General features: G+C 50.0%; 1 protein-coding gene across 1 annotated transcript in view; it reads left to right on the forward strand.

Annotated features, from left to right (window-relative positions):
- Nucleotides 1-13030, forward strand: part of RBM20 (RNA binding motif protein 20) — a 208810-nt gene that overhangs the window by 173632 nt on the left and 22148 nt on the right. The window contains exons 8-10 of the mRNA XM_028481282.2: nt 2395-2474; nt 4592-5240; nt 11744-11848. Coding sequence (XP_028337083.1) covers nt 2395-2474; nt 4592-5240; nt 11744-11848 — 834 coding nt within the window. The remainder of the gene's footprint in view (nt 1-2394; nt 2475-4591; nt 5241-11743; nt 11849-13030) is intronic.

The raw sequence follows: 13030 nt of genomic DNA on the forward strand, positions 1-13030 counted from the left end.
CACACCAGTGAGAGGCCCGCGTACCGCAAAAAAAAAAAAAAAAAAAAAAAAAAAAAAATCCGAAAAGAGGATATGAGATTCCAGAGAGCAGAAGAAAAGTGTTGAGGATTTTGGGGACTCTTTTTTGCCACAGAAAGTCCCCCATCCAACCTCCTCAGGGAATTTATGCGTTCTGAAAAGTCGCCATGGTGCTTTGTACCCGGTTTGGGGGCACATTCTTTAGCCTTCGCCTATTCCAGCTTGGCAGGGTGAGGACAGATTTGGGACTTGGGATGCGGCCTCCCCGGTGCCAGGAGATCTCATCACACGTCCCTGCACTTGATCCTGATGGCTCCCTCCGGCTTTGCCAAGCTGGCCCGCATGGAGGCAGTGCTGCAGTGGGTCTCCTGGGGACCAGCCATCCCAGGCGGGCCTCTCCCATGATGGTGCAGTAGGCAGCTTCCACCCTGTGGCCCAATGTGGGGCGGCAGAAGGAAGACCCACTCGGTGGAATCACCTCCATGTGAACCTTCTCGTTCTACCCACAGGTGGTGACCCACAATGCTGGGGGAGGACAGATGGTCTCAGGTGGGGTGGAGGGAAGCATCCTGGGCAGTAGCCTTCTTCTCTGCCCAGGCCCACAGCCCCAGCTCTTTTCTTGCTTGGCCTTTGGTCTCTGCTTCTGGTCCAGTTTAAGCAGCTCAGGTGCTAGTTGACAGTACAGGGCTTGGGTGATCTGGTTACTTGTAGGTGACACTTCCGTATGCTTACAGAGGGTCAACCTTTATAGCCACAGTCAGATGAAAGGGACCATTTGCCAAAAGTGTAAGACTCCTTTCGGGTGGGTATCCTGACCAGTGCCCAGTTCCTGGGCCTTTTCTTGAACGGGGATTGACTGCCTTCTTGACCTCCTCCTTCTTCATGACCACAGGGCTAGCGGTCACTTCCTTCTCTTTGACGTTCTCTCCTTTTGCATTTCGAGTTGACAAGAGATCCCTCCCTGGCTTGAACATTTTACATCCTTTCCCTAAGTCCGAGCTCTGACTTCTCTCCTGAAACCACAGGCAGCTCCTCCTTTATTCTCTCCTGAACTGTTTTCCCAGCCCAAGCTTCAATCTTAACAATAACACAGATAAGCAGCTGTGCGCTCAGAGGACTCACAGAATTCTAGTCCCAGCTAATCACAGAGCTCAATTCCTATCTCTGGTCCTGGGTTTCACACCTATAAAATGAGATATTTGATGATACCTAACATTTGTATGGCTCTAAGATTTCATGATCCTTTGTTAAGTACGTAGGAAAAAAATTGAGGATAAAATGAGCAGTTGATTGTTTCTTAATAAAATTCTTTGTCAAAAGTTGACATCATAGACTGAGGGGTTTTAGGTCTTTTTTTAACATCAGTATTATTGAGATATAATTCACATACCATAAATTCAGCCTGTTCCATACATTTTAATTTGAACGGATGAATTTTGTGTAGTCTTTTGGAAAATGCTTCCATCCTTTCTTCTGTGCTCATGAATTTCTTTTTTTTAATCATTTATTTTTTATTGTTTTGTTAACGTTTGGCCATTCTGTGTTTAGGAAAGGGCCTTGGTTGGGATTTGGGAGCTGGCGTGGTCCTGTCCTGGCACAGTCATCCCGTAGTGACTTCTGGGAAGGGCAGAGCCTTTGGGTGCCTGGCATCCTCAGCTGTGAAACCTGGCTCACAGCCTGCACTGCCCACCTTGCAGATTCACGTTGAGCACCAAATGACCCCTGTGGAGCCCCGCACTGAAGTCAGGAGTTGCAGGAAGCATGGGGCATAGAAAGGACCTTGGAGTTAAAATGCCTGTTGTCAAGTCCTGGTTTTCTAATGATCTCTGTGACCTTGAAGGTGTTCCTTAACACAGCACAACCCCAGGAGTCTCCCTAGAACACAGTGTGGCTGGTGGCTGGAGCTGTGCCAGGCAGAACTCTGCCTCAGTGACCTCTCTGGGTCTCAGTTTCCTCAGGTGTAAAATGTGGAGGCTGCATATGAGTGATCTTCAAGTCTCTTTCCAAGTTATAATGCCTGCCTCCCTCCCGCCCTCTTTCCCTCTCTTCCTTTCACATTTTAGATATTGTCTTTTATTCGGAAGGAGGTGGGAGGTGGGTAGGAACAAATGCTGCTTTTTCCCAGCATGTGGATGGTGGGCCTCAGGCTCCTTCCTTCCCAGCTCAATGGATGCCACGTGCCCTGGGCCGCTCAGCCCCACCACCATCCAGCATTACGCACACACTCCTCATCCTCTGGATTAAACTTTTCCTTCCCCTAAAAGGGCACTTTTCCCCCTTTGGTGGACAGGGCAGTGAACCCAAGTCCTAGCTGCTTCCTTCTGGTGTTTGCAAGGCCGTCTCTGGTCTGATGCTGACCCCTCTGACTTTGCCTAGAAACCTGGGAAAACCGTGGCTGCCATCATCCAGGACATCCATTCCCAGAGGGAGAGGGACATGTTCCGGGAAGCAGACAGGTGAGGCCCGGTCTTAGGTCTCAGGGCAGGTTCTGAGTCGTTGGAACATTCGCCCCTTTCTCTTTCTTAGGGGTGTTTGAGTCACTCTGTGCTCTGCCCTTGCCTCTGCCCTATCCATCAGCCTCTCTGGGCCCTATATTTCCATGTGCCTGATGGAACACGTCAGTCCAGTCCAGTGCTCAGGTTAAATCCCAGAGAAGTTCAAGATGCTAAGCTTCCCCTCAGCTGCTCCTCTGTTGTCAAGGAGTATAGGAGGGGATCTGCTGATATATGACTCTCAGGGGCAAATGTACACTCTGCTACAACAGCCTGAAAGTGTGTCTGTGTGTGTTGTGCCTGTGTGTTTGGTGTGTGTTGTGGTTGTATTGTGTGTGTGGTGGGTTGTATGTGTGTGTGGTGTGTTCTGTATGTGTGTTTGGTGTGTGTGTGTGTTTGTATTGTGTGGTTGTATTGTGTGTGTGGTGTGTTGTATGTGTGTGTGGTGGGTTTGGTGTGTGTTGTGTGGCTGTATTGTGTGTGTGGTGTTTTTCTTGTGTGTGTGGCGTGTGTTTGGTGTGTGTTGTGTGGTTGTATTGTGCGTGTGGTGTGTGTAGTGTGTTGTGTTTGGTGTGTGTGGTGTGTGGTTGTGTGGTGTGTGTGTGTGGTGTGTGGATGTGGTACATATGTGGGTGGATGTGTGTGGTGTGGGTGTATGTGTGGTGTGTGTGGTATGTGTATGTGGTACATGTGTGGGTGTATGTGTGTGGTGTGTATGTGTGGTGTGGGTGTATGTGTGGTATGTGGTGTGTGTGTCTTCTGTTTAGAGCCAGCCCTTGATTTTTCTTGAGCTGAATGTAGGTGTAGAAACATCCATGACCTGACCAGTCATTTACTCTGAACATCGAGTGCAGTCACATTTCCAGCTCATTTCTCCCAGCTGAAGTTGTGACCCTGCCAAGCCCGGGCTACAAGTTCACCACAGTCACTGGCCTATGGAGACAGTCCCTGCAGAGGCCACTGTGGAAAACAGCAGGAGCGGCACGTGGCCGGCACATTCTGTGGTTCTTACCCAGGGCTGCCGCAGATGGCACTCTAACCTCGCTGCAGAGGGCCTGGCCCAGGCTGCTTCCCCAATGGAGGTCAAAGCTGGTCCCAGTGAGCCACGTCTCTTGTCCCCTGGTCAGTGAGGACTGCATGATTTTCCTGTATTTGGGAACCAAATGAAGGTTGCCTGTCCTTTTAGAATGTCAGGTGGATGACTCAGTTGACCTGCTTAATAACAACCTGTGTGTGTGTGTGTGTGTGTGTGTGTGTGTGTGTGTGTGTGTGTGTATCTTCGTATGTAGCTGTTTGGGTTTGGGATTTTTGTTTGTTTGTTTGTTTTTAATATTATGGTTGTTTGGGTTTTTAAAAGACGTGTGAAGCCACATCGTGACCCTGCAGTTCTGTGGTAGAGTCGGAGGGGAGCAGGTGACCAAGAGGTCTTGCTCTGAACCCTATACGGGCTGGGGTCTTTTTCTGGGTTTCTGTTTCTTCATCTGATATATGAGCAGGTCAGAGCTCTAAGGATTCTTCCAACCCCAAAATGCCTTCCTAGAAAAATGGAGCCCAAGAGGTGGCCTTTATTTCGGTAGAGGCGGCCTTTATTTCGGTAGAGGCCGCCTTTATTTCGGTAGAGGCCAGGTGGAGGGGCAGCTTCAGTTTCATAGTCAAGAGGTCGGCTGATTGAACCCCGGGGTTAGGCAGTCTTGCCCACCAGGCTGGACCAGGGCAACCTGGCCCCCCATACACACACCAGGAGAGTCTCCTGCTCCCTGAGCGTATGTAGCTCATTTCCAAGAGGAAGAGAGCTGGGGTGAGCCAAGACAGCCCAATTTTTCATCCCAGTTACCAGGAACAGAATGGGTAAAGGGGCAGAAAGCCCCCAGGACTGTGCTCAGGGAAAATCCCTCCCGGAAGCCTGGAGGGAGGAAGAGCTTGTTCCTGGACCTCTCTGTGTGCTCTGCGCAGTTGTGGTGAAGCATGTATGGCCAGGTGGGGTCACGTGCACAGTATGTCTGTTGCAGAGACAGGGTGTATCTGGGGATGGAGGCTGAGGGAGGTGCAGATTCTAAAACGGCTCCTTTGCTCCCTCACAGATACGGCCCAGAAAGGCCAAGATCTCGAAGTCCGGTGAGCCGGTCATTGTCCCCGAGGTCCCACACTCCGAGCTTCACCTCCTGCAGCTCTTCTCACAGCCCCCCGGGCCCCTCTCGGGCCGACTGGGGCAACGGCCGGGACTCGTGGGAGCACTCTCCCTACGCCAGGAGGGAGGAAGAGCGAGGCCCGGTCCCCTGGAGGGAGAACGGGGAGGACAAGAGGGACAGGACGGACACATGGGCGCATGACCGCAAACAGTACCCCCGGCAACTGGACAAGGCCGAGTTAGATGAGCGACTGGAAGGAGGGAGGGGCTACCGAGAAAGGCACCCGAGGTCTGGGTCCCCCAACCCGCTCCACTCCGCGTCGGGATACAAAAGCCGAGAAGACGGCTACTACCGCAAAGAGTCCAAGGGCAAATCGGACAAGTATCTGAAGCAGCAGCAGGATGTCCCTGGGAGGTCCAGGAGGAAAGATGAGGCCAGGCTGCGGGAAGGCAGACACCCCCCGCCTGACGACTCGGGCAGGGAAGACGGGCTGGAACCGAAGGGCACCAAGTCGAAGCAGAGTGAGAAAACCAGAACCAAGAGACCTGATAGAGACCAAGACGGAGCTGATAGGAAAGAAAGCAGAATGGCAGAGAATGAGGTAATGATGTAATCCCTTCGGCCAGGTAAGGAGAGGCAGGTCCCACGGGAGAATACGATTAATAGAATGGTGATGAACGTTTATTGAGTGAATGAAATGGTTACTGAATGTTTACTCTGTACCAGGCACTGTGCTAAACACTTTATCTCAATTTAATCCTCACGGCAAGCCTATGAGGTAATACTAGTAATAATACTATCATTGCTATCATTCTATCATGATAGAGGATAGATACTATCCTCTATCACCAGGAAACCAAGGCACAGAGAGTTTAAGTTAGTTGCCCAAGGACACACAGTCAGGAAATGGTGGAGCTGGAATGGTGATCTGGCTCCAAATCCCACAGCACCCTGCTGCCTTTCCTAGAAATTAGGCAGGGACGTGATGCAAAGTCATTCAATTTTGTCTGTTTGTCTAGAGTGGAACGGCCCTGAGGTGTTTGCACCCACAGACTGTGCCGGGGGAGGTTAGACCTTTGGTTCGCTCCATCCTCTCTCCTGCCAAAAGCGTCTACCAGTGTTGGGGCTCTGATGAGAGGTGGTAAAGGAGAAGCAGCCACCACCCATTCAGTGATACTGGGCACCCAGGACTTGATGTGTTTCTCTAGACCCAGTCCACAGTGTTTTCCTTCCACTGGAATAAAAATGCTCAGCAGCTGGCTGGCACCTTTCATCCAAGTGCTTCATCCAGGGCTCACAACGTGCTGCACGACTTCAGTTCACACAGTGGGTCACAAGGAGGACTCTGGGTACCAGGTTTATACTCTAGTTTGGCTTGCACTTCTTTCTTGCCAGAGCCGCCTGCATTTAAGTAGGAGTGGGATGGTGGAGGTTGGCGAGGAGGTGGGGGTGGCCTGCATAAAGAATCCAGTTAAAAAATCCTACATGCACATCTTCTAGTCTGACCCAGGAGCTGTTGACAATGACTAAGTCCGAATAAGAATCCCAGGCCTCAACTCCATGAACACTGAAGGGCCGTGCTTTGGCCACGACCCTATTCCTACATGCATTGCCGGGGGGTGTGCTAGGCACAGGGGTTCAAAGATGAGTAGGAAGTAGTCACGTTATGGCAGAGATTAAGTTCTAGTGGTAGAAGCCAACCTACAAAAATAATTTACATACAGTGGGGCCCCTGCTGGAGTCGAGTGGAAAAGTTAGCTCTGCACAGGAGAGAAGGAAAGCTGCACAGAGGACGTGACATTTGAGCTGGACATCGAAAGTGGGGAAAAAGGCAATTTGGGAAGCAGCAAGGGCAAAAGTGAGAAAGGAAAACTTTTTTTATTGCTGATTTATAATATATTAGTTTCAGGTTTACAATGTAGTGATTTGCTATTTTATAGATTACACTCCATTTAAAGTTATTATAAAATATTGGCTCTATTCTCTGTGCTTTACAACATATCCTTGTTGCTTACTTATTTTATACATAGCAGTTTGTACCCCTTAATCCCCTACCCCTATCTTGACCCTCCCAACTTCCCAGTCCCCACTGGTGACTACGCTTTTGTTTTCTGTGAGTTCTTTTCTGTTTTGTTATATTCATTCATTTGTTTTATTTTTTAGATTCCACATATAAGTGATAACATACAGTACTTGTCTTTCTCTGTCTGACTTATTTCACTAAACATAATTCCCTCCAGGTCTATCTATGTTGTTGCAAATGGCGTTACTTCATTCTTTTTTACGGCCGAGTAATACTCCAGGTTCTTCATAACAGGGAAGACTGTTTTGAAGAACCTGGAGGTACTCAACGTGGCTGCATCTTTAGGGCATATTAAAGGGTAATGTTTTTAAGAAGTAAAATCATGGCTCTCATACAAACATAAAATGAATACATGTCAAAGGTATTGTTTAACTCATTAATTAATGAGGGAACCAGTAAGATGTAAAAGGCTATTCAGAGGAGAATCCAAAGAGCAGGCATATAGAGGCACTCAGTAATGCTGAGGTGAATTTGCTAATAGATGTGAAACTGGCCTCTTCTGTGGGAATCAGTGGCACCTCCAGCAGATAAAGTTCCTTCGCATCTCTATGAACAAGAATCATTTGTACTATTATCATATTTCTGCAATTTACAAAGTTGTGAAACAGCTCAGTTCAAGCTAATGAAAGGTGCAGACTCCGATAGAATCAGGTACCCTGGAAGGGTGCTAGACAAATGCCCAGCCTTCCATTGGAAGGACTCCCAGCAATCTTTTTTGCCCATCTCAAAGTCTGCCGCAACTTCCCCTGGCAGAGCAGGGGAAGCACAGGAGACGAGATTAGGGAAGTGGGTGGGGTGGGCCCATGAAGGACCTCTTGTGTGTACTTGAACTGGATCCAGAGGACCTGTGAACCAGTGGATGTTTTTAAGAAGAGTGTCTATGCTCGGAGGTGTCCAAAGGGCTGGTGATGGGTCAGTACCTTGAGAAAAGAAGGAAGGAGAGCAAGAGTTAGCAGGGCCTCAAGGCCTCGTACACATAACCGCCAGTCTGGAACCTTCTGTCCCCCATGGAAAAGGGGCGGAGCTGCCCCTTTGCCCTCCTACCCACACTTCTGAGACTCTTCTTTGGTAACTTCTCCTGTTGTACCCACCCTGCTTTCACTGGTTTGCACAACATTGCTCATTCACGGTGACGCACGCTGTGGGTCCTCGCAAGAGCCCCGATGCAAAAAAAAGCTTCCCAGAAAGGCCTCGAGGGTTTCCCCACAATTCTGTCCTTCTAGTAGGTTCTGCCTCTAATAGCCCTAGAGCAGGGTCAGTAGGGATTGTTGGGGTGCCCAACAGATTGTTTCTGTGGGTTTGGAGCCAGGCAGCCCAATACCATTTGTTGGAATAACAGCAGAACAAAGAGTTTTCCTCACTGATCTCAAGCTTCTCATAACAATCTTGAGAACAGCCTAGAACCCACAGGGTTGCCCCAGGAGTCTGAGAACAGGCAGCGACTAAACTTGGGGAGTGAAGGCAGCAGGGCTGAGGACAGGGTCCCTGCCTTTCTTATGATATACCAGGCACCTCCCACCACAGGGCCTTTGCACGTGTTCCCCTGCCTGGGAGCCCCTCCCCCACCAAAGTCCATGTGGCTCTCTACTCACTGTCACAGTCTCCAAAGTTTATTCCTGGCCACCACATAAAATCACATCATCCCAACCCACTTCTTTTCCTTCCCTGCTGTCTTTTTCTCGGTGGCATCTGTCTCCTTCTGACCTATCCCCTAATGTCTTTATTTATTTTATTTAGAGTCTGTTCTCCCTCCCAACCCTCCCCTACCCCCATCCCCCATGTAACCTCCATGAGGGCAGGAGTTTTTGTCTGCTGTGCTCACTGCCCTGCCCCCAGCTCCTAGATTAGGGCTTGGCCCAGAGTGGGCATATTCAATAAGTATTTGTTGAAGGAAAGAATGACTGAACCCCGACTCTGGAGGTAGAGGCCTGGCGTCTGAGAACCAAGTCACATCCTGTTCTTCTCAGCCTCAGTTTTCTTGTTTGTGAAATGGGTGTGATCACAAGGCTGCTGTAGGACTTTAACAAGCTTGTGCGCACGGGAAACCCTGGGAGATTCTGGAGAGAGTGCCCAGTGCTGGGGAAGCCAGTGTGTGCGCTGCTCAGTGTTTCTGGGTGGCCACAGCCAGACATGAGGCCCAGCCCTGACCATGAGACCAGAGGTAAAAGAAAGAAGTCAAGTCACGGAATAGGGAGTCTTGGAAAAGAAGTGCTCCCCCACTTTCCTGGAAGGGGCATCAGGGTTTACAGAACCAGGTGCCTAGAGAAGGGAAGCCAGGCAGCTGACACAGACCAGACAGCATGATTGAAGCCAAGGTGGAGAGCTGGGACCGTGGTGGACCAAGCAGGAAGTACCTGTCTGTTGGAACAGCCACTGCTCAGCTCCATTCTGTGGCTGCGATTCAGGCACAGCTGCCCTGTGTTGTCAGATTTCCCATTTCTTAGAGCAAGACCAAAGTCCAGATGCAGGTATCTGTGTGAAATTTCCCACGTTTTAGAAACTGTATAGAACAAAACATGTCTGTGGGCCAGATGGAGCCCCAGGCGTCCCCAGAACGCAGCCCCCAGTATAAACAATCCATAGGAGACAGAAATAGGAAACCCACTTATGTTCAGTTCAAAGCCCAGACAGAGACCCAAGCATGCTGGGAGGCAGGTGTGTACTTGTTATTCACTCCACCCTCTCCTACCAGTCTCCATTCTTGTACTGACCAGTGTTCGTGGAGCACCTAGCACTGGGGCTGCAGTTGTGAGTCAAAGCTAAAATGACTCTTGATCTCATGGAGCTCATGGTCTAACGAAAAACATGCTAATCAAATAATTCCTTAAATGAGTACACGAGTGTGAGTGTGAAGTGCTAAGGAGATGGAGGATACAGTGCTGTTAGTGCCGGTAACCAGGGGTCCCCTAACTTCCGGTTAGGAACCGGGCTGCACAGCAGGAGGTGAGCGGCAGGCAGGCGAGCAAAGCTTCACCTGCCATTCCCCATCGCTCCCCGTCACTGGCGTTACCGGCCTGAGCCATCCCCCGCCCCCCCATCCCTCCCCGTCCATGGAAAAACTGTCTTCCACGAAACCAGTCCCTGGTGCCAAAAAGGTTGGGGACCACTGCCTGTAACGAATCAGAGGCTCTCCTTGCTTAGGATGTGGCTGCTGGGATTGAAAGGAAAGGTGGGTATTTACTGGGTGAAGCAAAGGGGAAGCGAATGAAATGTTCAAGCAAGAAGGTGCAGTGAGAATATGATAGATTTTGCATCTTGGAGTCATCATTCCTCATCGCCTCGGGGAGAGTACACTTGGGAGGGGGCTACAGAGCAGAAGTGGAAGACCAGCTAGGAGGTAGGTGGTGTAGCAGTAACCCCGGCCCTGTGGTGGCAGCCCTGCTTGCAGCAGTTGGGACCAAACACATTGCTCCCTGAGCTGCTTGGTGGCGGGATGGGACGAGTGCCTTGGTTGCATTTGTCTGTTCCCTGTACGCTGCTGTCACCTGGAAATGCTCCCAGGGCCAGGGGTGCACTGAAAGGCACTGCTCTGTCTCCTTTGCCTGCAGGGAGGGAGAGCAGGTCCGCCTGGCAGAGGGGGGGGCTTTCGGCGGCCAGGCTGTCCCTGCCTCTCCCAGCTTGAACTGGAGGGAGTCTCTTTTCTGTGTTGACCTGGGCGTGTGCTGCAGGAACTGCCTGGGAAGGGTAAGGGCTATTTATTTTGACAAGGGAGGGCCGTGGATAATTTATTCAGGAAGACAAAAATAAAGAAAAGGGGTCCCCTGTTGGTAGAAGCTCTGGGTTCTGAGCGCTAAAAAGGCATTTGGAGCTGCTTTGAGCTCAGGTCAGCTGAGAAGGCTGGAGCAGAGCTTCCGCTTCAAACGCGGGAAAGAGCAAAGACTCTAAACTGTCTTTCCCTGTCCCATAACTGGTTAAACCCGTCAGCCCTGAGCTCCTGCCCCGGCTGCCTCCTAGTCAACAAAGACGGGTGTGTCTGCTCATAAGAAATCAGAGCGAGAGTGGTTTACTTTGAGCCAATCTCGGCCAAAATTGTCGAGAAAATGCAACTGGCTCCCAAGAATGCTCAGGAACAGTGATTGATTTGGTGGCCCAAGTTTGTCACGGGAGAATGTCCTCCTCAAACTTCTGAAATGGGGATTGGCAAACTTTTTCTACAAAACACCAGAGAGTAACTATTTTAGGCATATGGGCCAAGAGGCAAAATTGAGGATATTATGTAGGTAATATAATATAAGCATTTAACATGCAGCCATTTAGAGACACGAGAAGCATTGTTAATTCGCAGACTGTACAGAAAAGAGGAACTGGATCAGATTTGGCTTGAGGACTATAGTTGGCTGACCCCTGTTTTCGAGGCTGGTCAGAGACCCTGATTCTCAAAGCAAACATCTGCTTTCAGTTGTTCAATTTCCCAGACAAGAGTACTAGCGTGAGGGACTTAATCTGAGGGAGGGAATAGGAGGAAGGAAGACGGGGTGGGATTGCTAGTTGGGAATGTAGCTCTAGGACAGAGATAAGGCAAAAGAGAGGTGAGAGGGGCCCTGATTGGGTGACAACACCCTTCCTACCCATAAGTGGCCTGGAGGTGATTTTTTTTTATGGCTAGGACTGATCTGTTGGTGAGATGTCACCATGGTGGTTGTGAACCCCAGGGTCAGTTCCCCCTTGGCCCCTTTCCTCACCCTCACTGTCTACAGATTATACAGCTGCAAAAAGTACCCAGTTTGCCAGGGATGTCTGCCTCCCTAAAGCCCTCAGGCCAGCCGTGAAGACATTTCTGTGCCTCCGTTTGTGTGACCTTGAACAAGTCACTTAACCTCTCTGAGCCTCAGTTTCCCCATCTGCATAATGAAGATGATAATAGCACCTGCCTCTGAGGGCTTTTGTGAGGATAAAGGAAGTGATGTGTGTGAAACACATCCGACAGCATTAGCTGTGCTCAGTAGTGTTGCTTTCCTCTTGGCGTGCTCTATGCCACTTCTCACGGTTGACTTGATTTGTTCTGCTTTTCCTTTGATAAGGCTGAAAAAGAGGAACAGGACAGCATGGAAGAGAGACCCCTGCATCTGGGCAGGCAGGAGAAAGAAACAGAGTCCTCTGATGCAGAGAACAAAAAGGCAAGGAAGGTAAAGTTTGTCCCAGATGCTGGCAGTGTAGCCACATCAACACAACAGCCACTGGGCCCCAAGTCACAGGCGTCCCCATGCTGCCGGGTGATGACTTGCTTGCTGCATGGGATGTGCCTGAGACCCCACCAGCGGGTCTGTGAATGAAGCCAGCACTTCTTGGAGGAATGGCTTTGCCTGGGATCTTTGCACAGTCTTTATTGAGGAAATCTTTACCACATGCCTGGGCTCTGCCTCAGTCTTCAGTAACTTGGCTGCGCTCATAAGAGAAAACATGTGCCCAAAAAAGACTCAGGCTTCAGAGCCAGGCTCCCAAAATAAGCAGCTGCCTTGGGAGGGGCTGGAGGAGGAAGGGGGCTTTGGGTACTCAAGCTGGGGCCCTGAACCTCAGCAGGCCCTGACCCTGGGATTAACAAAACATCTACCGTGCTTGTGAAGATTATTTTACTTACTTAAAATGAAAAACCCAGTTACAGGGCTGGGGCTGCCACAGCAAAAAGAAGTGTCCTTGGAACGTGGCCAGCTTCGTGCCTTTCCGGCCAGGAGAGGCGGAGAGATGAGTATCGCTGGCAGGGAAGCTGATCTCCTAAAGCTAGCTGCTGGGTCCCTGGGCTGCTGGGGACACAAGGGGAAAGTTTCGGGAGGGGCCAAGTTTGAGCCATGGCTACGGAGGGTTGCACCCTTGCTGGGAGAGGTTGTTTGGGAGAATTTTGTAGGGACTTTCCTGCAGTTAACATTTAGTGATGCCCTACTTGCAAGGAAATAGCTCCAGCAAGTTGATGCATTTAGCGCTTACAACTCAATCATTCATTTGTTCAAAAACTATTTATTTTTCAGAATTTAAAAAAATAAAATTTCCAGAAATTGACCAGAAAAAGATGAGCAGAGATTGATATCTATTAATAGGAAGCAGGCTAAATAACTTTGATTGGAATCCTACATGGGCATTAACAGTTAAGGTGTAGATATAGATCTGATGATATAGAAACACCTCTAAGCCACATTACTGAATAGAAATGTGTTGCCTGCAACTAAAAAAACAACAAAACAAAACAAAACAAAAGGGGCTTCCCTGGTGGCGCAGTGGTTGCGCGTCCGCCTGCCGATGCAGGGGGGCCGGGTTCGCGCCCCGGTCTGGGAGGATCCTGCGTGCCGCGGAGCGGCTGGGCCCGTGGGCCATGG

The sequence above is a fragment of the Physeter macrocephalus genome, chromosome 20 (assembly GCF_002837175.3).
Source record: "Physeter macrocephalus isolate SW-GA chromosome 20, ASM283717v5, whole genome shotgun sequence".
Taxonomy (NCBI): Eukaryota; Metazoa; Chordata; class Mammalia; order Artiodactyla; family Physeteridae; genus Physeter; species Physeter macrocephalus.